This window comes from Mustelus asterias, chromosome 26 (genome assembly GCF_964213995.1).
Source record: "Mustelus asterias chromosome 26, sMusAst1.hap1.1, whole genome shotgun sequence".
NCBI classification, from domain to species: Eukaryota; Metazoa; Chordata; class Chondrichthyes; order Carcharhiniformes; family Triakidae; genus Mustelus; species Mustelus asterias.
Window position 1 is genome coordinate 5,570,592 of NC_135826.1, and position 25,036 is coordinate 5,595,627.

At 46.2% G+C, this 25,036-nt stretch overlaps 1 protein-coding gene across 1 annotated transcript in view; it reads right to left on the bottom strand.

Moving 5' to 3' along the window:
- Positions 1 to 25,036, bottom strand: part of LOC144479438 (phospholipid-transporting ATPase ABCA1-like) — a 174,324-nt gene that overhangs the window by 29,947 nt on the left and 119,341 nt on the right. Inside the window, exons 26-36 of the mRNA XM_078198097.1 lie at positions 23,719 to 23,767; positions 22,406 to 22,510; positions 19,720 to 19,868; positions 16,078 to 16,202; positions 14,192 to 14,290; positions 12,459 to 12,642; positions 7,903 to 7,997; positions 7,732 to 7,764; positions 6,970 to 7,075; positions 4,754 to 4,828; positions 1,329 to 1,498 (exon numbers count right to left, since the gene is read on the bottom strand). Coding sequence (XP_078054223.1) covers positions 1,329 to 1,498; positions 4,754 to 4,828; positions 6,970 to 7,075; positions 7,732 to 7,764; positions 7,903 to 7,997; positions 12,459 to 12,642; positions 14,192 to 14,290; positions 16,078 to 16,202; positions 19,720 to 19,868; positions 22,406 to 22,510; positions 23,719 to 23,767 — 1,190 coding nt within the window. The remainder of the gene's footprint in view (positions 1 to 1,328; positions 1,499 to 4,753; positions 4,829 to 6,969; positions 7,076 to 7,731; positions 7,765 to 7,902; positions 7,998 to 12,458; positions 12,643 to 14,191; positions 14,291 to 16,077; positions 16,203 to 19,719; positions 19,869 to 22,405; positions 22,511 to 23,718; positions 23,768 to 25,036) is intronic.

The window sequence follows — 25,036 nt, forward strand, 5'->3', positions numbered from 1 at the left end:
GAAAGATAGCTAGCTAGAATTATAGAAACAGTTAGGAAGAGTTTTAAGAGTTTCAGCAGTTATCTTACAAGGAAAGGATGGTCAGGTTGGACTTGTATCTATTGGAGTTCGGAAGAATGAAAGGTGATCTTATTGAAACATGGAACCTGCGGAGACTTGACATGGTGAATGCTGAAAGTAGGTTTCCCCTGACAGAGGGGCTAGAATTAGGGGACACAGGTAACAAACAAAGATCTCTCATTTAAGATGGAGATGAGAAGTATTTTATTTTTTTCCAAGAGAGTCATTAGTCTTTAGAATTCTCTTTCCCTCCCGCCCCACCGAGAATACTGGAGGCTGCTCATCGAACAGTTTTAGGGCAGAGTTAGAAATACTCCCTTGTCAATCAAGAATCGAAGGGTATGGGGGTAGACAGGAAAGCAGCAGTGTTGAGGCTGCAATCAGATCAGCCATGATCTTGTCAAATGGCAGAGCAGGCTTGAGGGGCTGAATGGCCTACTCCTGCTCCGTTCCTACATTCATTGGACTGAGAAGAGCGGAACGAAGAGTACAGTTCCACGGAGATGGACAATTAAGGAGCTTGGTTGAAAGAAACAGGATTAGGGTCGTCATGTCGAAGGCTGCAAAGAGATCAAGGATAGAGAGAAGGGATGATACACTTCGACCGCAGTCAAAAAGGAGGTGGGTCTCATGGGCGAGATAAGCTCAAAGCAAGCACGGTGGGGTGGGGTAGGGTGGTGAAAGAGGCGAGTGTGAAAATGGAGGGTGAAAATCGGGCTGCGGGAGAAGGAAATCTGGGGAGGTGGTCACGTTATTGGTATCAGAACAGCAGAGGCAGTTAAATGGTCTCAACCTCTGTGGCAAAGAAATATAGGCGCTCCTCATATTTATTATTGGAGATGAGGGTGGCACGGAACAGGGGAGAGGATCTCTGGTAGCAGAGAAAGGAAGCTTGGAGAGGTGGGTGTCCGATTTAATAAGAAACAGTTGCAGGCAAGGTACAGTATACAGCAATGAAGGAGGAGTTTTATTCCATTAGATAAATTACAATTATTCAACCATGAGCCTCACCAGCAGGCCTGTTGCTTGTATAGGGCATGGCTGTTGAGTCCAAAGTGTTTTTGCCTCACGTTCACACTCACGGGGCCCCAGAGCCACTGGACAGTGATCCAGAGGAGGAACCCTAGCCAGGGGTGCGGGGGCAACTACACCCCAGCTGCTGCTCACTGACCGAGATGAAAGATGGGATTTCTGATCTGTCTGGTTCAATGCCCAGGGGGTACCATTTAACTTGCAAGTGTATCCATGAGGTTCTAGCAGCTACTTACATTGCCACCTCAGAGAACTGTTCTTTGGTCAGGTTGAGTGGGTGGTTGAAGGCTGTAATCCCAAACATTCTGGGATCTTTTCCCGATGGGAGATTTGCTCTCAGTACCGCATTGTTCATCACATTCACAAAACTCACCATGGAATGCCAGCCTTTGTTATTGAACCAGACCTGCAAAATAAAAATAAAGATTATTTCCACCGTATCAGGAGTACACTCGAGCCTCCTACTTAATCACTCCGGTCCATCTAAACATTATATAGATGGGGAATGGGCAAACATAAACTGGCAATCACACTGAAGCTGCTATCACTCCAGTACAATATTCTCTACATGTTGTTATCAAAGAATCACTGTTCTTCGATCTGTGTCTAATTTGCTTCCCTCTCCCGCAGTGCCAATCAAAGAACAAAGAACAATACAGCACAGGAACAGGCCCTTCGGCCCTCCAAGCCTGCGCCGCTCATGTGCCCAACTAGACCATTCGTTTCTATCCCTCTATTCCCAGTCTGTTCATGTGGTTATCTAGATAAGTCTTAAACGATCCCAGCGTGTCCGCCTCAATCACCTTGCTTGGGAGTGCATTCCAGGCCCCCACCACCCTCTGTGTAAAATACGTCCCCCTGACATCTGTGTTGAACCTTGCCCCCCTCGCCTTGAACCTGTGACCCCTTGGGTTCGTCACCTCCGACCTGGGAAAAAGCTTTCCACTGTTCACTCTATCTATGCCCTTGATAATTTTGTACACCTCTATTAGGTCGCCCCTCATCCTCCGTCTTTCCAGGGAGAACATCCCCAGTTTACCCAATTTCTCCTCATAGCTAAGACCCTCCATACCAGGCAACATCCTGGTAAATCTTTTCTGCACTCTCTCCAAAGCCTCCACGTCCTTCTGGTAGCGTGGCGACCAGAACTGGACGCAGTATTCCAAATGTGGCCTAACCAACGTTCTATACAGCCACAACATCATATGCAACTTTTATATTCTATGCCCCGTCCAATAAAGGCAAGCATACCATATGCCTTCTTCACCACCCTCTCTACCTGTGCTGCCACCTTTAAGGATCTGTGGACTTGTACACCCAGGTCCCTCTGTGTGTCTATACTCCTGATGGTTCTGCCATTTATTGTATATCTCTCCCTTAAATTAGATCTACCGAAATGCATCACTTCGCATTTATCTGGATTAAATTCCATCTGCCATTTCTCCGCCCAATGTTCCAGCCTATCTATATCCTGCTGTATTCTCTGACAGTCCTCTCGTCAGTCCTTGGTCAGCTTTCACCAATGACCTGGCTATTCAACTGTGGAGACGTCACAGCTGAGCCTGGCCCTTTCCTTGGCTAACATGCAGAGACACATTTCCGCAAGCAATCAGACTGGGCAGAATTACAAAAATCCTGAAATAACTAATATCGCCACTGCAGGGAAGACGGGTCCAGTTCATTCTGCAACCATGAACCAGGGGCTGGGAAAATAATAGGCGGACTGGAGCTATGATGAATATTGTGGCACCCAGAAACAAGGATGGTGTGTATGAGTTACTTAGAGTACTATAAATAGCAACAACTAGGGGAGGGAACCCGATAGACTGTGGCTGGCAACAGCTGGATATCAGAGCACCATGCGGTGATGGCACAGGGTGCCGGAGGGAATGGTCAGCAGTGGAGAGAATGCACCAGGGTGAGTGCCTGAGTGAACAATGTCACACCGGTGTGGGCACAAACCAGCATTGGCATCAGTTGACGGGCATGAAGCACGTGCGCCGACAGACAGCGAGCCGAGGGCCTATCCCGGCGCCTGGCCTATCAGCATCAGGAGATAGAGTGTAATCCAGCTGAGCTGGCTCGGAAGCAGTAATGGAGTCAACCTATCCTTGTCGCGTTTGGCTGAAACCAGCTAGAATTCTGCCACAGAGTGTCATTGGGGGTGGAAAGGCGGTGGTGGTATAGTTATAACAGCACAGGGCCAATAATCCAGAGGTCCAGGATAATGCTCTGGGGACACAGGTTCCAACACAGGACATTTAAATTCAATTCATAAATCTGGAACTGAAAACTAGCCTCAGTCCTGGTGCCAAAGGAAACTACGTTTAATTGTCATAAAACCCCATCTGCTTCACGTAATGCCTTTCAGGACAGGCTGTCTACCGTCCTTACCTGGTCTGGTTTACACGTGACTCCAGCCCCACAGCAATGTGACTGACTGTTCTCACAGGATGGGGAACAAATGTTGACCTTGTCAGTGATGACCACATCCCGCGAACAAATATTCAAAACTATGCAAAAGCCAGACAACAATCTCTAACCATCAGGAAATCCAACTTTCATAATTTCAAATGAAAAATGAACAGATCTCCTTTGGTATCGCATGTGGCAAGTCACATGTGCAGTTTTGGCCTCCTTTTCTGAGGAAGGATGTCCTTGCTCTCGAGGGAGTGCAGTGAAGGTTTCCCAGGCTGATTTCAGGGATGGCGGGATTGATGTATGAGGAGAGATTGACTAGGTTTAGGATTGTTTTCGCTGGAGTTCAGACGAATGGGGGGGGGGGGGGGGGGGGGGACACACGTCATGGAGACTTATAAAATTCTAACAGCTCTAGACAGGGTAGATGCAGGGAGGATGTTCCCGATGGTGGGGGTGTCCAGAACCACGGGTCACAGTCTGAGGATTCAGAGTAGGCCATTTAGGACGGAGATGAGGAGATATTTCTTCACCCAAAGAGTGGTGAGCCTGTGGAATTCATTACCACAGGAAGTAGCTGATGCCAAAACATTGAATGTATTCAAGAGGCGGCTGGATATAGCACTTGGGGCGAATGGGATCAAAGGTTATGGGGAGAAAGCAGGATTAGGCTATTGAGTTGGACAATCAGCCATGATCATGATGAATGGCAGAGCAGGCTCGAGGGCCAAATGGCCTCCTCCTGGTCCTATCTTCTATGTAACATGTAAGTTTACATGTATTGCATGATGCACTATTCTGATGCTGAAGTGCGATTATATTGAATTCACAGCACCGGGACAGTCTTTTTGGCCCATCTGAACCATGTCCATAGTTAAACTCAACATGAGCCCCTTCCTGCTTCACTCTGTCTAATTCTATCAGCGTATCTTTCTGTTCCTCTCTCTGTCGCTCACCCTCATGTACCTTTAAAACGTATCTCTGCTATTCACCTCTACTCCGTATAGTTTAATCTGGCCTCATCTTTTCAGGCCACATGATGAACTGAGTTTGATTGCTACACAAGAGGGAAACTTGTAGATTGGCAGATGCTTGTAAATTTGACCCCAGATTGAAAGAAAACAGCAGCAAATAGCTGGCTTTAAAAAAAATGTTTGACACTTCAAAGTGTAATGGACTCAAAACTAAAGACAAAAAGAGAGTCGGCAGCAGGAAGAGATCGATAGAAAGCCTTCAGACATACTTTGACATTATTTTTGGTGTTCAGTCCCTCGATAAAGTTGGCGATGTTTCCCAGCAGTCGGTCCATGGAACTGCCCTGGGGGAGGAGGGGGGGGGGGGGGGGGGCAACAGGAAACTAAATGTTAATAATTCAAGGCAAGAGACAAGTGCTACAAAATAATTCAAACAACCACATTTAAGTCCCAAATAAGGTGACGGACAAACTAATTGAGCGTTTCCAGGGCAGTTACATCTCATATTCCCAGTGGCACAATGGTTAGCACTGCTGCCTTATAGTGCCAGGGACCCGGGTTCGATTCCCAGCTTGGATCACTGTCTGTGAGGAGTTTGCACATTCCCCCCGTGTCTGCATGGGTTTCCTCCGGGTGCTCCGGTTTCCTCCCAGTCTTAAAGATGTACGGGTTAGGTACGTTTACCTGAACAGCCGCTGGAGTGTGGTGACCAGGGGAATTTCACAGTAACTTAATTGCAGTGTAATATAAGCCTTACTTATGACTAATAAATAAACTTTAACTTTTTAAAAAAATACTGATCAATTTGATAAACTTATTTTAAACAGCCTGCAGTTCTGCTAAGCACCTCCTGATGGCGCTCCAGACTGAGTCCTCAACTGACCGGAGCTGTTGAGGCAGATGCTCAGACCTGGGATTTATCAAAGTGTCATTTAGAGTATATCAAATTATGTTCTTACAGAATATACCCATTGAATATTTATAGATTGCAACATACATGATTCACAAGGGGCAACACGGTGGCACAGTGGTTGGCACTGCTGCCTCACACCACCAGGGACCCAGGTTTGATTCCCGGCTTGGGTCACTGTCTGTGTGGAGTTTGCACGTTCTCCCCGTGTCTGCGTGGGTTTCCTCCGGATACTCTGGGTTCCTCCCACAGTCCAAAGATGTGCGGGTTAGATGCATTGGTCATGCTAAATTGCCCCTTAGTGTCAGGGGAATTAGCAGGATAAATGAATGGAGTTATGGGGATAGGGCCTGGGTGGGATTGTTGTCGGTGCAGGCTCGGTGGGCCAAATGGCCTCCTTCTGCACTATAGGGATTCTATGATTCTAGAATTAGACTGGAAACTACATAAATATATCATGGCAGCAACATGTATAAAAATCAAACAACTTTCCATCTCCAAATCGATGAGAATTTACAATAGCATGAGCTGCAAAACACCCGTGTTCCTAAACATACTAACATGTGGAGACCCCGGTGTTGAACTGGGGTGGACAAGACGAGAGGTCACACGACACCAGGTTATAGTCCAATAGGTTTATTTGAAATCACAAGCTTTCAGAGCACTGCTCCTCCGTGATTTCAAATAAACCTGTTGGACTATAACCTGATGTTGTGTGACCTCTCATCTCAAACAAACCAAGGTGGCAGATTTAAGAGTCCCTCTGGAGCCCAGGATTAAAGCTTCTTCTGTCTGCTGAATATAGAAATCCAACATAGAATGGCCACAGACAACCTCAATTAGTTGGTTCTTAACACTCCTAAATGGCCCAGATCTCAAATCTCATTCAGAGGCAACAAGCATTCCTGGTCAGGGAAAGGTTCCTGTTGAATAGTTCAGGGCTCAGCAAAGGCTCGGATTGAGGAGAAGTTTTACTCTGTCTAATCTGTGCTGTACATTCCCAGGGAGTGCAGAGGAAGCAAATGTTTCCAACCAGTGAAGTTCCCGATCTACGAGTGCATGGGTGGCACGGTGGCGAGCACTGCTGCCTCACAGCGCCCCGGACCTGGGTTTGATTCCTGGCTTGGGTCACTATCTGTGTGGAGTTTGCATGTTCTCCCCGTGTCTGCGTGGGTTTCCTCCAGCTACCTCCCACAGTCCAAAGATGCGTAGATTAGGTGGATTGGCCATGCTAAATTGCCCCTTAGTGTTAGGGGTACCAGCAAGGGTAAATGTATGGGGAGAGGGCCTGGGTGGGATTGTGGTCTGTGCAGACTTGACTGGCTCCTTCTGCACTGTAGGGATTCTATGCTAACATTACACGCATAGCCAAGTGTTCCATTCCCCAGTGCCAAAGGCCCTCGAGTTAGTGATTTATGAAACAAATATATATTAATGTTCCATATATACTGTTTTTATTATATACTGTTATAGCCGTCCTGAACAATTCCTGAGGTGTGTGGGCTGGACAGTGTGTTTCTCAACACCTAACAGACATGCAGCAGAAAACACAGCTTAAAGAGTGCAGCTCCTTACCTTTGTGACATTCATACGTGAGCTGATCTCGATAATGGAGTTATTGACTTCGTTGAGCGAAGGCAAAACCTGGGAGCTCTGTGCTCCCAATGAGAATCCTCCATACCTACAACAGACCATCACAATGAGAGGCTGACTTGCTTCATTCTGCCGGTCCTGTCCGGTCTTTAAGCGGATCGGATAAGAGAATGCCTCTTATCCGATCCGCTTAAAGACCGGACAGGAAATGAAAACAGTACGCAGCTTCATCATTACACTGATTAAAAAGAAGAAAACACTGCGCGAACGTGTCGGAAATCAAACAAAAAGGTAAACAGAAACTTCCAGAAATACACAGTGGGGTTGTCAGCAGCACCTGCAGGAAGGGGAAAGACAGGCTTGCCGTTCTCAATTCCTTAATATTAACGGGGGTCTTTCTCCCTTTACAGATGCTGAAAGGATTGTGCTGGTTTTTGTGTTTTTATCTAAAGCGACACACATTTGTGAAGGTAAAATGGTTAAAAGCCTTCAAACTCCATCCCCAGAAAAAATAAGTAATTTTTTTAGCCAAGAGTGTACTTGTGTCGGAGAACAGTAGCAATGGCTCGACATCTGTGAATGTCCAATCACTGACCACAGGGCTCCGAGAGGGACAGATCCTTTTTAATTGGAGCAGTTAAAGTGCACAATATTACTGAACATTTGCATAATCAGAATACAAATGCAAACCTGCTCTTCCCGGCTAAAGTGCAAAAATCTATTAACCTTGCTGCAATAACGTACCTGAACTCATTCACCCACTTCTTAGTTTTCAGACTGTAAACATGAATAAGAGGTTTCTGTTAAATACAGCACTAAAAATAAAGGCTGGTTTTAAAAGCATACTTAAGTAATTCAGTGTCGGTTTAATGACAAATATATTTGGTTTGCACTCAAACTGGTGCCACTTTGTACCTTTTACTAATGATCTGGGGGTAGGTCTTCACGAGGTAGTCAGAGATATTCCTGCCAGTTAGGTTCTGAAGAATGTCTCCTGTATTCCGTTGCAACTGTTCAGAAATAAACATCCAACTTTTGTCAGCAGAAAGCAGCATTGCATCGTTCCCGATTACAGCCACTGTACAAAGCAACCAGCACCACTGGCCCATTCCAATGCAATTCCGACATGGTGGCACAATGGTTAGCACTGCTGCCTCACAGTGCCAGGGACTTGGGTTCGATTCCCGGCTTGGGTCACTGTCTATGCGGAGTTTGCACGTTCTCCCTGCGTCTGCTCAGGTTTCCTCCCACAGTCTGAAAGAGGTGCTGGTTAGGTGGATTGGCCATGCGCAATTCTCCCTCAGGTGTACCCGAACAGACGCTGGAGTGTGGGGAGTAGGGGATTTTCACAGTAACTTCATTGCAGTGTTAATGTAAGCCCACTTGTGACACTAATAAATAAACTTTAAAAACTTATGATGTGGAGATGCCGGCGTTGGACTGGCACAGTAAGAAGTCTCGCAACACCAGGTTAAAGTCCAACAGGTTTATTTGGGACCACAAGCTTTTGGAGCGCTGCTCCTTCATCAGGTGAGTGAAGAGGTGGGTTCACAAGCACGGCATATATAGACAGAGACATAATTGCAAGATAATGGTTGGAATGTGAGCCTTTACAGGTAATCAAGTCTTTACAGGTACAGATAATGCGAGTGGAGAGAGGGATAATCACAGATTAAAGAGGTGTAAATTGTCTCAATCCAGGACAGTTAGTAGGATTTTGCCAAGCCAGGCTAAATGGTGGGGGTCACATGTAGTGTGACAAGATCCCGGTTGAGGCCGTCTTCATGCGTGCGGAACTTGGCCGTCAGTTTCTGCTTGGCGATTCTGCGTTGTCATGGGTCTTGAAGGCCACCGAAGGGTAAGTGTTCTCCAAGGGGGCCTTCAAGACACACAACAATGCAGAATCGCCGAGCAGAAACTGATGCAAGCCTACTTGTGATTAATAACTAAACTTAAACTTAATTCTACCTTCTTGCCAATGGAGAGAGGATTTAAGCTGGTACAGGGCAGTGGGTGGAAGAAATTAAACATCTTAAAATGTACATCACAAGACTTTATAGTTGAGCCACACAAAGTCAGAGAGTTGAAGATTTAAATTTTTCTCTTGGAATGTTGCAGCAATCCAACGTCGCTAATTGAAGCCAAGACTGAGGAACACAGAGCAGGACAGAAACTCTGGCTCCAGAATCAATGGGTCTCAGCGATAAATTACAGAAATACCAGGAGTGAGATTCTCCAGCCTCCCAGCTGCGTGTTTCCTGCCGGCGGGAGGTGGCGCATTGTTTGCTCGTGGTGAGATTCTCTAGTCCTGGCGCTGCCAATGGGAATTCCCATTGATGCCATCTCATGCCACCGGGAAACCCACGGGCGGGGATGCGCTGCTGGAGGGGCCAGAGAATCCCGCCGGCGTGAACGGCCAGGGAATTCTGGCTGCCGAAGCCGGAGAACCTTCAAATTAAAATATTAACAAAGAGAAATACGGAGCCCATCAAACAGCTGGAGAAAGTGGGAGGCGAGGTTACAACAAATATCACAGAAATGCTGCCAACTGGATCAATGACGTACAAACAAACATTCTCGGAATAAATGTTCCTATTTGCAAAACTTAAAATTTTAAAAAATGGAATTCAAGCCAGCATTTGATGCCCATCCCTTCTACATGAGGGAGTGGCACAGTGATATCGTCATTGGATGACCCAGAGACAGAGGGGGATGCTCTGGGGACCTGGGTTCCAATCCCACCATGGTGGATGGTGAAATTTGAATTCAATAGGAGTCTGGAATTAAAAGTCTAATGATGACCATGAAAACACTGTCTGGTTCGCTTTCCTTTGCAGTGATGAAGAGAGGCTGACTAGGTGGGGGTAGTTTTCCTTAGAGCAGAGAAGGCTGAGGGGGGAACCTCCTCGAGGCATACAAAATAATGAGTGACATAGACAGGAAGAAACCTCTCCCCTTAGTAGAGAAGTCAATAACCAGGGGTCATGTGTTTAAGCAAAGAAGGAGATTTAGAGGGGATGGGAATCTGGAATTCAGTGCCTGAAAGGGTGGTAGAGGCAGGAATCCTTAACATTAAGAAGCACTTTGATGAGCATTTGAAATGCCATCACATGCATGACTTTGGACCAAGTGCTGGAAAATGGGATTCAAATAGATAGGTGTTTGATGGCTGGTGCAGACACAGTGGGCCAAAGGGCCTCTTACTATGCTGTAAAAATCTATGACTCTATGACAGAGGGCAGCTAAGAGTTAACCACATTGCTGTGGGTCTGGAGTCACCTGTAGGCCAGACCAGGTAAGGACAGCAGATTTCCTTCTCTAAAGGACATTAACGAAGCAGATGGATTTTTATGACTATTGATGATAGTTTCATGGTCACCTTTACTGAAACCAGCTTTTATATTCCAGATTTATTGGCGGAATTCAAATTCCACCACCTGCCATTTGAACCCATGTCTCTGTGAGCTTTAGTCTGGACCTCTGGATTACCAGTCCCACACCTCCCTCTCCCTAGAAACGGGATCTGGAAGGAACAGCCTGGGAAGGCAGCAGGGACAGATTCAATGGCAATTTTGAAACCTTTTACAAGCTGAAGAGTGGGCAGCAGCATCACCGGAAGACAATTAACAGCAGGTCACTGAGGCGAGAGAACGCACCATCAAAACAGAAAGGAAACATGTTAAAGTTTGGACTTTTTAAAAAAAACAAAGTTTGAAATGTACAAAATCATTAAACAAGATGTAGGCCAAGCTGGCAAACAATCGTGAGCAAATCGTAACACATTTAAATTGGTGGTTTCCATGAGAAATGTGGGTATAAGAATCGATACAGGGTGAATGCGAGACAAATACATGTCAAACACATCTACAGTCTGTAGACAGGAGTCGCGCGCAGACATGAGGACCGGAATTCTCCGGCCACTCACGCCGGTGGGATTCTCCAGTCCCGCCAACAGCGCACCCCCGCCCGCGGTTTTCCCACTGGGGTGGGGTGACATCAATGGGAATTCCCATTGACAGCGGCGGGAACAGGGAATCCCGCCGCGAGCAAATAATAAGCCAGCTCCTGCTGACGGGAAACATGCGGCTGGGAGGCCGGAGGCTCTCGTCCAAAGGTTTTTGAGAAATTACAGGTGTACAGTCGCAGTGAGCTCAGAATTAAAACCACTATCCAATTATATAGGACGCTCACATTTGAGCATGTGCAGCAACATCCACACAATTGCAACAATATTACCATAGAATTGTAAACCGAGTGTGTTCTATCAGAAATACTTCACAGCGTCACTACATGCGGCAGCGTTAGTCACACCCTCAAGTACTTATTCTGGATTCCCAGCAAAAGAGGGAGGCACGGTGATGAGCACTGCTGCCTCACAGCACCAGAAACCCAGGCTTGATTTCAGCCTTGGGTCGCTGTCTGTTTACACATACTCCCCACGTCTGTATGGGATTCCTCTGGGTGCTCCGGTTTCCTCCCACAATCCAAAGATGTGCAGGTTAGGTGGTTCAACATAGAACATTACTGCGCAGTACAGGCCCTTCAGCCCTCGATGTTGCGCCAACCTGTGGAACCAATCTAAAGCCCCTACACTATTCCAATATCATCCATATGTTTATCCAATAACCATTTGAATGCTCTTAATGTTGACGAGTCCACTACTGCTGCCGGCAGGGCATTCCACGCCCTTACTACTCTCTGAGTAAAGAACCTACCTCTAGCATCTGTCCTATATCTCTCACCCCTCAATTTAAAGCTATGTCCCCTCGTACTAGCCATCACCATCCGAGGAAAAAGGCTCTCACTATCCACCCTATCTAATCCTCTGATCATCTTGTATGCCTCTATTAAGTCACCTCTTAACCTTCTTCTCTCTAACGAAAACAACCTCAAGCCCCTCAGCCTTTCCTCATACGATTTTCCCACCATACCAGGCAACATCCTGGTAAATCTCCTCTGCACCCTTTCCAACACTTCCACATCTTTCCTATAATACGGCGACCAGAACTGTACGCAATACTCCAATGCGGCCGCACCAGAGTTTTGTACAGTTGCAGCATGACCTCCTGGCTCCGAAACTCAATCCCTCTACCAATAAAAGCTAACACACCGTACGCCTTCTTAACAACCCTATCAACCTGGGTGCCAACTTTCAGGGATCTATGCACATGGACACCCAGATCCCTCTGTTCATCCACACTACCAAGTATCTTACAACCATGCTAAATTGTCCCTTAGTTGTACAAAGATGTGTAGGTTAGTGGGATTAGCAGGGCGAATACATGGAGCTATGGGGATAGGGCCTGGGTCGGAAAGTCAGTGCAGACTCAATGGGCCGAATGGCCTCCTTCTGCACTGTAGGGATTCTATGAACCAGAGCTTTTACTGTAGGTTAGAAATGATCAGCAGGGGCAGCAGGCAGAGTAAAACATCTGTAACTAAACCCATAGCCTCGGGCCTGTCTAACTCACCTCAGAGGGCGGGAGCCCTCCTGCTCCTTCTTCACATTTAGGCAGCATCCTCTGGATATCGTCCGAGCTGCACTCACAGGCCGGGGATGGATTCTGCATCGTCCAGTTCCCACTGCGAAAGATGGCCATGACTGATTCCGAAACCAGGGGAGTCGCCCATTCAGCATCACCCGTTAGGCAGCCCCTGGTGGAGGAGGGAAGAACGGTGGGAAAAAATACTCGTGAAAATAAATTCTTAAAACCCATCCATGATAAACAAACGACTCAAGCTCGGTTACAAATTCAAGGGAAGGAATATCTGGGGAGCGAATATTCTAGAACAGTATTGCCCTGCTACAAATTCCATTTCCCGCCTTCTCTCTGACAACTGTCTCAAGGCTAAACCAGCCTACAAAATTACCCAGGTAGCCGTGCACTGGCCTCCCATCCGCCCCCGAACAGTTACATGGGGCTTGCAAGGTTTGGCAAGGCCCACCCACCCTCAACCCAATTATGGCCCATAAATGACCAATTGTTGGCCACTCAAGGGCCACTTCCCACCCACCCTCAATCTGGAAGCTGCTCGGGGGAAGGAGGAGGAGGAGGGTGGGGTGGGGGAGGAGCCCAACAGACCACCCTGTTTGTTCAGGTACCTCAAGTTGCTGCTACTATTGGACCTTCTGATTGGTGTTCTGATTTAGGATCCATCTACCAGTGAAGCAACAGCACCAAGAAAAGCCATTTGTGAACCTTCAGAACCTTGTACAGAAGCAGGATGGACGAGGATGGACAAGGAGTATGTTAGAATTCTAAATGGATATGAATGGAGCGGTCCAGATTTCTTCGGCTAGTGGTGGGCTACCTGAGGCCCAGTGCCCACATGTGGCACATCTGGAGTGGGCCCCACGAGACATTTTGTTGATCACTGCTCACGTGCAGGGTTATCACATTCCACTGATTTCCGGCCATGTAGTTTTTACCCACCGGAATGACTGAAGTGATACACACGCTAAGCAAGGGCAAGGGCAGTGAGGTGCGTGCTGATTACTCACAACATTGGCAGACAACCACGCGCTCTCTCAACATTTAAAGTGCAAATATTTATTTTGTTCTTACCATTTGAAACGGACAGTTCTATTAATAAATTAATGATTAAACATTTGAGTTATGAAGTATTCAGGGTGTATTGAATGTATTTAATCTTATTCATGGGGTCACGAACGAGCCCGATTTCAATCTTCCGGCCCACTGAGATGAAGGAGGGCCACTCATGCGGCCACTCACCAACCTAGGTTGCCCATCACTGTCTTAGGTTTTAGTTTGGATCCACTGTTGAAGGGGAGAAATTACTATTCTTGAGAGGGTTCTCCACATGGGCAATAAGAGGTGTTATTCTGTTTATAAGGAGTTCGAAATGAGTCCCATGCATGATCTGAGTGTAGCCTCCAGAACCAGTACATTATTAAAAGGATTTGGCAACTCATTAATTCAGCACTTTGAACTTCCCACGGAATACAGGGAGTGATTTACCGAATGTATAATGTGGAGAGGGCCCAAGATTTGTTAATGTGTTCATTAATGCAGTAATGGGGGTGGGGGCAGATTAGATAAAGAGAATTAAATATGATAACATCGTCAACAGGATCTGCTATTGTTAGAGTGAAAAGCAATTGGGTGGGGAGGGAGGGAGGGAGGGGGAGAAAGGCTCGATGCAAGCAGCATGCAGTGTCTGAAGAACTTTGACTGACACTCACTCGTTCATTCCATCTGCCATACACTTGGTGCCAAATCCAGGATCATTGAGGAGTGCATCGATCAGCACACTGGTACTGGGATCCTCCGGAAAATCATCACTGAGGAACCGAAACAATAAGTTAGATCAACAATATCAGCACCGAGAAAAAATCTGTTCGCTCCGATCAGAAATACGAACTGCTGGAAAGACCAGATACCACAAGCGAATCTCCTGCCTGATCGAACAACACAGTAAGAAGTTTAACAACACCAGGTTAAAGTCAGGTTAAAGTGATCGAACAACTACAGGAGGGCAGAGACACCAACAGACTCAAGGGGCCACTGCAGTCCTCTTCTTACTGGAGAACCACAAGTTCAGTGCCTCGAGACACAATCCACGTCCTGAGTGCTAAACGTAGACTACTATTCAAAGAAGCTCTCCTGATGTACTGGCCAACATTCCTCCCTCAATCATCACCATCAAAAAAAGAGATTTGACTGGTTGCTCCTCTCACTGTGGCTTATGGAATCATGATGTGGAGACGAAGGAGCAGCACTCCGAAAGCTAGTGGCTTTTGCTACCAAATAAACCTGTTGGACTTTAACCTGGTGTTGTTAAACTTCTTACTGTGCTTATGGAATCAGCAGTTTACAAAGTGACAGTGGAATTTCCCTCCCCCGGGGACAATAGGAGCCACACAACTCCGATTCCTTCGCTAGTTTGTGCTGAGCTGACGGACCGCAGCCAATCGGGTGGCTGAGACAGAGTGTGCCTTCACCGCCCTTGGCAGAGGGGGAGAAGGGTCTGGGGGTGGGGGAAGAGATGGAAGAGGAGGTGGAAGATGTTTCTGCAGCTGCTGGAAAGTGCAGACTCGCATTGACATTGAGAGAAGATAAGGGTTGGCTCGATTAATTTTAGGAATCGCGGAACATTTATACAAACTTTCCCCCAGGAGATTAATTATGTGGCAGGTGGGCTCAATAGGGCAGACAGGACATGTGTTGCAAAAGGATTGTATTTGATGGGCTAAATACTATCTCGTCAGCTTTGATCATATCAGGTCAGTTATTGAATGGCGGACGGTGCAGACTCGATTGGCCAAATGGCCTACTTTGCTCTTGCATCTTATGGTCTTGTCTAGTTGCCAGCACTCTTGCCTTGGGACACATTCTAGGTCCTGAGTGCTGAACATATTCAAAGAAGCTCTCCTGATGCACTGGCCAACATTCCTCCCTCAATTATCACCATCAAAAAAAAAGATTTGACTGGTTGCTCCTCTCACTGCGGCTTATGGCATCACAGTAAGGAGTCTAACAACACCAGGTTAAAGTCCAACAGGTTTATTTGGTAGCAAACGCCACTAGCTTTCGGAGTGCTGCTCCTTCGTCAGATGGAGTGGAAATCTGAGGGGTGACCCGATAGATGTGTGGATAACACGGATAGTCGCAGTCATTTTCCCTGGATAGAAATTTCAATTATTAAGGGACATAGGTTTAATGCAAAAGGGGTAAAGTTTAAAGTTGATGTGTGAGCACTCCATCTGACGAAGGAGCAGCACTCCGAAAGCTAGTGGCGTTTGCTACCAAATAAACCTGTTGGACTTTAACCTGGCGTTGTTAGACTCCTTACTGTGTTTACCCCAGTCCAACGCTGGCATTTCCACATCATGCTTATGGAATCAGCAGTTTACAAAGTGACTGCCACATATACTTACATAATGATCACGTGGAATGTACGTGAAAATGAACTCATGGTAATAACCTTTGGAACATTTGAGATAGGTGATAAGGCATCACATAAAATAACATCCTCCTTAGGGCACTGACCAGAAATTCCTGCTACAAAAATAATGCAAGCATCACTGGTTGTTCTGGAGTCTTGGAAAATATGAATTAAGTTGAGTACCTGATGAAGGTGTACTGTTCTCCGTATATCCAGGGATTCAGTTCTAATGGTGGATATTTCCCAAACGGAGGCACTATCATACTGAAGAACAGAGCAACAAACACAAACAATGCAGGAAGCACAATCTGGAAAAGATACAACAGGAAAGATCCATTGGTTCAGTTACCCCAGTACCAATGGGCCATGTTTTATACATAGAGCTCCCTAACATTGATATGCTTTATAACATGTGAACTAGTGACATACAAGGGCTTAATTAAACAAGGACCCTGCCATAGAACCATAGAAAATTACAGCTCAGAAACAGGCCTTTTGGCTCTTCTTGTCTGTGCCGAACCATTTTTTGCCTAGTCCCACTGACCTGCACTTGGACCATATCCCTCCACATCCCTCTCATCCATGAACCCGACCAAGTTTTTCTTAAATGTTAAAAGTGACCCCGCATTTACCACTTTATCCAGCAGCGCATTCCACACTCCCACCACTCTCTGCGTGAAGAAGCCCCCCCTAATATTCCCTTTAAACTTTTCTCCTTTCACCCTTAACCCATGCCCTCTGGTTTTTTTCTCCCCTAGCCTCAGCGGAAAAAGCCTGCTTGCATTCACTCTATCTATACCCATCAAAATCTTATACACCTCTATCAAATCTCCCCTCAATCTTCTACGCTCCAGGGAATAAAGTCCCAACCTATTCAATCTCTCTCTGTAACTCAGCTTCTCAAGTCCCGGCAACATCCTTGTGAACCTTCTCTGCACTCTTTCAACCTAATTATCATCCTTCCTGTAACTAGGTGACCAAAACTGTGCACAATACTCCAAATTCGGCCTCACCAATGCCTTATATAACCTTACCATAACACTCCAACTTTTATACTCGATACTCCGATTTATAAAGGCCAATGTACCAAAGGCACTCTTTACGACCCTATCCACCTGTGACATCACTTTTAGGGAATTCTGTACCTGTATTCCCAGATCCCTCTGTTCAACTGCACTCTTCAGAGTCCTACCATTTACCCTGTACGTTCTACTTTGGTTTGTCCTTCCAAAGTGCAATATCACACACTTGTCTGCGTTAAATTCCATTTGCCATTTTTGAGCCCATTTTTCTAGTTGGTCCAAATCCCTCTGCAAGCTTTGAAAACCTTCCTCACTGTCCACTACACCTCCAATCTTTGTATCATCAGCAAACTTGCTGATCCAATTTACCACATTATCATCCAGATCATTGATATAGATGACAAACAACAATGGATCCCTGCGGCACACCACTAGTCACAGGCCTCCACTCAGAGAAGCAATCCTCCACAACCACTCTTTGGCTTCTTCCATTGAGCCAGTGTCTAATCCAATTTACTACCTCCCCATGTATACCTAGCGACTGAACCTTCCTAACTAACCTCCCATGAGGGACCTTGTCAAAGGCCTTGCTGAAATCCAGGTAGACAACATCCACCGCCTTCCCTTCATCCACTTTCCTGGTAACCTCCTCGAAAAACTCTAATAGATTGGTCAAACATGACCTACCACGCACAAAGCCATGTTGACTCTCCCTAATAAGTCCCTGTCTATCCAAATATTTGTAGATCCTATCCCTATCACACCTTCCAATAACGTGCCCACCACCGACGTCAAACTTACCGGCCGATAATTTCCCGGATTTCTTTTGGAACCTTTTTTAAACAACGGAACAACATAAGCCACCCTCCAATCATCCGGCACCTCCCCCGTGAATACTGACATTTTAAATATGTCTGCCATTGAAGGTGGGTTGACTTGGAGGCTGCAATTTAAAATTGAATTTAGCAGCATTCAAATAGACTAATGGGGAAATCTGCAGGCCCATTTTAACTGCCCTCCCTGCTCATTTTCAACCAGGTTGGATGGTGGGATGGGGGCTCAGCATACAGCACCCCCAGGTAGATTGAATACAAGTTTGATGTTGAGGAAAGGCCCCTCTACACTGTCCCTCAGAAATGCACCCCTGCTTCACCAGTATGACACTTCCAATTCCCACACAGGCCACATAGAGCAAACTATTTCTTTATTCATTCTGTGGAATGGCCGGTTTTATTGCCCATCCCTAGTTGTCCCAGGGCAGTTGAAAGTCAACCACATTGCTGTGGTTCTGGAGTCACATGTCGGCCAGACCGGGTAAGGACGGCAGATTTCCTTCCCTAAAGGACATGAGTGAACCAGGTGGATTCATCCAACAATCGACAATGGGTTCATGGTCATTAGAAGATTCTTAATTCCAGATTTTTAAAATTAAATTCAAACTCCATCATCTGCCGTGGTGGGATTTGAACCCAGGTCCCCAGAACATTAGCTGAGTATCTGGATTATTAGTCTAGCAATAATGCCACTAGGCCATCGCCTCCCCATGAACCGAGAGCAGCTTTTTATTGTGGACCCACAGGAACAAGGTTGAAACTGGCCGAACTAAACCTAGTCAGAGTTTTAACAACACCAGGTTAAAGTCCAACTGGTTTATTTGGTAGCAAACACCATTAGCTTTCGGAGCGCTGCTCCTTCGTCAGATGGAGTGGAAATGTGCTCTCAAACAGGGTACAGAGACACAAAAATCAAGTTACAGAATACGGATTAGAATGCGAATCCCTACAGCTAGCCAGGTCTTCAAGATACAGACAATGTGAGTGGAGGGAGCACCCTCCACCCACATTGTCTGTATCTTAAAGATCTGGCTGGCTGTAGGGATTCGCATTCTAATCCGTATTCTGTAACTTGATTTTTGTGTCTCTGTGCCCTGTTTGAGAGCACATTTCTACTTCATCTGACGAAGGAGCAGCGCTCCGAAAGCTAATGGTGTTTGCTACCAATAAACCTGTTGGACTTTAACCTGATGTTGTTAAAACTCTTACTGTGTTCACCCCAGTCCAACGCCGGCATCTCCACATCGAACTAAACCCACCAGAGGAACAAAACATTAATCTTCTTTAGGTTGCATTTTAACCTGGATCCCAGCAGCGTCAACACCAGAAATCGGCCTCTGAGCTACGAAGATGAAAACTCAGCCACAGTTTAAGCACTGGGTCACTTCTCATTGATCCCTCCAGAAAGTCTGCATGTGACACTGAGTGATGACGGGTGAGCTTGGGCATGTAACCCGCACTGTCGATCAGCCCAGCCACGATCACTGCCCAGCTGACAGATGGCCACATGCACGGGGCACCAGATGGCAATGGTTGAACTGTATCTCAGCAACTCCACGGCTTCTGGCAGGGAGGTGGGGGATGTGAGAATTGGCCAACCCATCAAGATATTTCCATCACTAATTGTGTGAAGAGGATAGGAGGTGGTCGGCCTTCACCTTGAACCATCGGATAATGGTTTGACGCAACTCAACATCTTCCGATTGTCATTAAAAAAGGGTCAATTACATTGGCGGGGGATTGGAAGCCACGAATAGTGAGAACATGTCGAACTGCACCCGAACAAAGTTAGCCACTTTGGGCGGTGGTGAGTGTGTGTGTATGTATATCTGTATGATGTGTATATGTGCGTTTGAGTGTATGTGTACTGAGTGGGTACGTGTATTGTGTGCATGTGTAAAGGAGTGAAGGTGGAAAAACTGTAAAAACAAAAAAATCCACATTTCAATTGCACAGGCAGTTAAAAGTACCTGAGCAAAGATTCCTCTGCGGCTGCGGCAGGCGTAAAGAAAACGCTTGACGAACAAGGAATGGAACTGTTGTCTGGTGAGCTGCCAACCTCGTAACTGGTATGATCCTCTGCCTTCCACACTGTGCATGACATCTGTCTCCTTGGGATCTAAGCAAAGGTTCAAAGCAAACTTTTATTATGGAACGGTGAAGATTTTACCCTTATAAAATAACCGCAACCTGGAGCTGAAAATTAGGTTAGCGAAGATTGTAAATCATCCAACAATAAGTGAGTTCTGTAGAAGAGTCACATTGGACTCAAAAAAATTAACCCCCTTCTCTCTCCACAGAAGCTGCCAGACCCACTGAGTTTATCCAATTTCCTATTTTCATTTCAGATTTCCAGCATCCGCATGTTTCGCTCTTAAACACTAACTGATTTCCTTTTGTGTTGTTTTAGCTTCTAAAATTCCCCTCAGTAATCTTGACTGGTACTCTGGTGGTTTTGTTCTTGGACCGAGCTCAGATGTTCAGTGCCGAAGGTGCAGTTAAGAAAACTATTAACTTAAAAGTGTCTCAAAAAAGTGCCCTTCAAATGTTCTCCTCCCAGGCACCTGCGCAGATCTTCCCAAAGCAGCCATCCTTCAAAGGCAAGATAAACATCAAGTTTCCATAAGGAATGTCACAGTCAGCTACACACGGGCAGATTCCAATGAAATCACGATCGGGAATCCCTGGTCAGGCTTCTTCTCTTTAAACCAGGGACAGAGAAGGCTGGAACTTTTGGAGCGGGATCTTGATCTCATCTGGGAGGCCGTCTAACCTTCCGAGTGTTTGGTGTATTTGGTTGCTATGTATATATTTTGTTAATTGTGTCAGTCCCATTTGAGATCAGTGAGGTCAGCACAGACCACAGATTCCACACAACCTTAAACCTGTCTCTGATGATCAATTTCTTGCTCAAATATTACTCTAAAAAGAATTAATTTATGTATTAGACAAATACAGGAGGCTCTATGCTCAAAGGGATGGCATGGTGGCAGAGTGGTTAGCACTGCTGCCTCACAGCTCCAGAGACACAGGTTCGATTCCAGCCTCAGGTCACAGCCTGTGTGGAGTTTGCACGTTCTCCCTGTGTCTGCGTGGGTTTCCTCCGGGTGCTCCAGTTTCCTCCCACAGTCCAAAAGACATGCAGGTTGGGTGGATTGGCCATGCCAAATTGTCCCAAAATGTGTAGGTTAGGGAGATTAGCCATGGGAAATGTGTGGGTTATGGGAATAGGGTGGAGGAGGAGGTCTGGGTAAGATACTCAGTCAGAGAGTTGGTGCAGACCTTAACGGACTGAATGGCCTCTTCTGCACCATAGAGATTCTAAGATTGTATAAAAGCAGCTTCCCTTTCAGGTTCTGTGCACATTCCTAACAGTTTGATGTCAATGACAACTGTAACCAATTCATATTAAGTCATACCTTTCGTTCGGATACTCCTTTTTACTGGCATTTGGAAAGCATTAGAAAAAGAGAGAGACATTATGTTCAATATAAAAACATTTAGGAAATAAGCTTCATGTCATAACCTTGAACTTGTGCCAAATTCCCAGGCACGCACTTTTACCACAATTGGAACAAAAATGGTGGAGGCCCCTAAATTTAGCAGCATTCTTCATGTGAAATTTGGATACTAATAGCCAGAGCGATTGGGAAAAATACAGCGCATTCTTTTTATGATTAATCCTTAAGGTTTTAATGAAGCATTTTCACTTCTTGCCATTTTACTCTGCTGTTTTTAGACTCTCTGGCTGTGAGGGCAGCTCTCCGACTAGAACTTCCTGCGGCTGGCCACCGAGATGTTTCCAGGGACGTTCCAGATCAGGAATCTCCTCCTCCACACCCCCTCCTCAGATTTTCTTGTCCACATGCTGTGCTCAGCATTTTCCAGCGTTGTTGCTGCTCGTGCTGCCAAATGATCAGAGCAGCAAGACTTTCCATTGCCTTCCCTGGGGCGGCACGGTGGCACAGTGGTCGGCACTGCTGCCTCACAGTGCCAGGGAACCGGGTTCAATTTCCGGCTTGGGTCACTGTCTGTGTGGAGTTTGCACATTCTCCCCGTCTGTGTGGGTTTCATCCAGACGCTCCGGTTTCCTCCCACAGTCTGAAAGATGTGCGGGTTAGGTGCATTGTCCATGCTAAATTCTCCCTCAGTGTACCCGAACAGGCACCGGAGTGTGGCGACTAGGGGATTTTCACAGTAACTTCATTGCAGTGTTAATGTAAGCCTACTTGTGACAATAATAAATAAACTTTTAAAAATTTAAACTTAAGCCCTTTGGATTCTGAAATGGATTTCCAAGGAGTGTGGGTCGTTCCTTCATCTCCATTCAGTGTTCCCCTTTCCTTTCCCTCTTGGCTACTGCTGCTTTGGTTTGTGAGCCTGGATAGTAATCGCTGACAAGACTATTCAGCATTGAGAGTGGGACGCTGTCAAGTCCAATGTCAGCACGGGATAGTGTCAGGTTCAGGAGATCAGGATCACAATGGCCCAACATCCCACCATGACCGTCACCCCAGCTGGAAAGAGCTAATGGCCTGGGTATTAACGCTCGCTCCTTTCCAGCCCGTGTAGTTTAGTAACATGTTAGTTGGACAGAGGGTCGGCAACTTGCAACAATTTGCCCCCAAAAGCGATCAGAGTTGTTGAGTACATTACCGGGTTCTGGGTCAGGCATCTCGAAATCTCCCTCCTCACTGACCGGCTGCAGTGTGTGCTCACTGGACCTTGAACATCGGACTCTTCTAATGGGGACGTTTCCATCTGCAAGATTCAAGGAAAATGGTGAAGGATTCTGAAAAGTGACGCAAATAAATCGGGAGTAAATCAAACTGCAAGAAAGTTCACGGTGGTGTGGAGGATGAACGGAAGCCCTTTCAGCTGATGGATCCAGATCACGTGTCAGTGTTTGACTCGAAAAAACTGACCTCCATTTGCTCCAATAATTGACAAATAGCCAAATCTGGCCCAGCACGAAATCCCGCCTCAGAACCAAAACTCTTGTTGCTACAAACACAACGGACTCCTGACTAATCCTTGGCTGTGAGTGAGCCTGTTTGCTGCACTGCATGGTCCCTTTAATATTGCCCTAGCAGGCACCATCTGAAAGTGAACACTGGTTGTGCGCAACCCGTATGGTACATTCTGGATTGCTGTGTCGGTGCACACCCCTTAGAGGAAATGCTAGTCGTAACTTGCAATCCTGATGATTTAACATATTCCTTCCCCCATCCCCCTTGAACCACCCTCCATCATTCAGCAACTCAGATGAATGTAATTAAGCAAAACTGTCCGACGCTGCAGATGCCCCAGATTCTTAAATGGGAAGATCTCCAAGCAGGAGCGGAGAGGTAAAGTAGACGTCACAGCTAGGTCATCTGGTCCTGCTGCAGAGCGGTATATGCAATACTCATACAGGCCTGCCTCCAAATTCAGTGCTAGCAATGCCAATAACAAAGTCTAAATAGCTCACCGACTACGATGTTGGTAGCAGCACGATACAATGAAAATGGAGTTACTGACTAACCATGGCAACACAACAGATCTGGAAAGGGTACATGGAAAACCCCAGGTGTAGTGAGCTTTGAGAACCCAAGTCCTGTTTTCCAACTCAAGCTTGCTACTCTTAGAGCACATCATGCATATACTGTACATCAAAATGTACATGTATGTATCTAAAGAGGCAATATAAATTAATGTATCTCTGGCAAACGGGACATCATCAATTCAAAGACATATAGCATAGCTCCAACATGTTGATTTGCTTTTTGTTACAAGTTATTGTTTGCCCTAGCCTTAGTCTGAGACATTGAAGTCTGGCTGTAACATCTCTACTGCCACCCTGACCAAAACTCAACACGAGTTGGGGGCGAGCCCTGAGGCCTTTAACTAGGCTTTCCTAAATAGAAGAAATATTGGTGACGAGTGATTGAGAATGATTGGAAAATGTAAAATGATCATCTTTAAATTACCTGCAACATCATTGTCCACTCCTGTGCTTTCAGCCACTTTGAGAAAAATCTAGAAGACATACCACACGTTACAACTGTATCGATTATAAGGAAGACTTGCATTTATATAAGAACTTCTACAACCACTGGATGTCTCAAAGCATTTATAACCAATTAAGTACTTTTAAGTCACTGTTGTAACATATGAAACAAGGCAGCCAATTTGGCACGGTGGTTAGCACTGCTGCCTCACAGCGCCAGGGACACGGGTTCAATTCTGGGCTCGGGTCACTGTCTGTGTGGAGTTTACACATTCTCCTTGTGTCTGCGTGGGTTTCCTCTGGGTATTCCGGTTTCCTCCCACAGTGCAAAGATGTGTAGGTTAGGGGGAATAGCATGGTAAATTTGTAGGGTTACGGGGATCGAGCCTGGGTAAGATGCTCTGTTGGAGGGTCAGTGCAGACTCGATGGGTCAAATGGCATCCTCCTGCACTGTAGGGATTCTATGATTCAAACTCCCATAAACAACAATGACCTTTTCGTGGAAATATTGCTCTTGATGCTGGAGATAACTGCCCTGCTCTTGTTCAAAATAGTGCTGGGGATCTTTTACAACGCCCCAGGCAGACAGGTGGGCCTTGGATTTAATGTCTCATATAAAAAAATGGCATTTCCCACAGCGCGGCAATCCCTCAGCACTGACCCTCCGACAGCGCATCAGTCCCTCAGCACTGACCCTCCGACAATCTCTCAGCACCGACTCTCCGACAGCGCGGCGATCGCTCAGCACTGACCCTCCGACAGCGCGGCGGTCCCTCAGCACTGACCCTCCGACAGCGCGGCGGTCCCTCAGCACCAACTCTCCAACAGCGCGGCGATCCCTCAGCACCGACTCTCCGACAGCGCGGTGATCCCTCAGCACTGTGCTGATGGGTCAGCCTTGTATTTTGTGTTTAAGCTTCGGAGTGGGACTTGAACCCAGAACCATGTGATCAGAAGTTAGAGTTACCAAACTATGCCAGATTACAGAAAATGTTGTCAATTTCAAGAAAGACAATAGATTTTAAAAAGTGATGAAGTATGGGATAATAGATTTTAGATGTTGGAGATACAGCGCTGTAATTTAATCCATCTGTTGTACATCATTAAATGTGACAACAAACAGCAGTAATATGAGTAAATGCACAAACAGCATGGCATCAACTATCAGAAGCCAGTGAGCGAGTTATCAAACTGTGAACCCTCTCCCAAAGAACTCCCTTTCCAATCTGATCTTCAACCCTGTGACTTTCTAACTCTCTCCGGTGTTAATAGTCAACATGGAAATTGGATGTTAGTG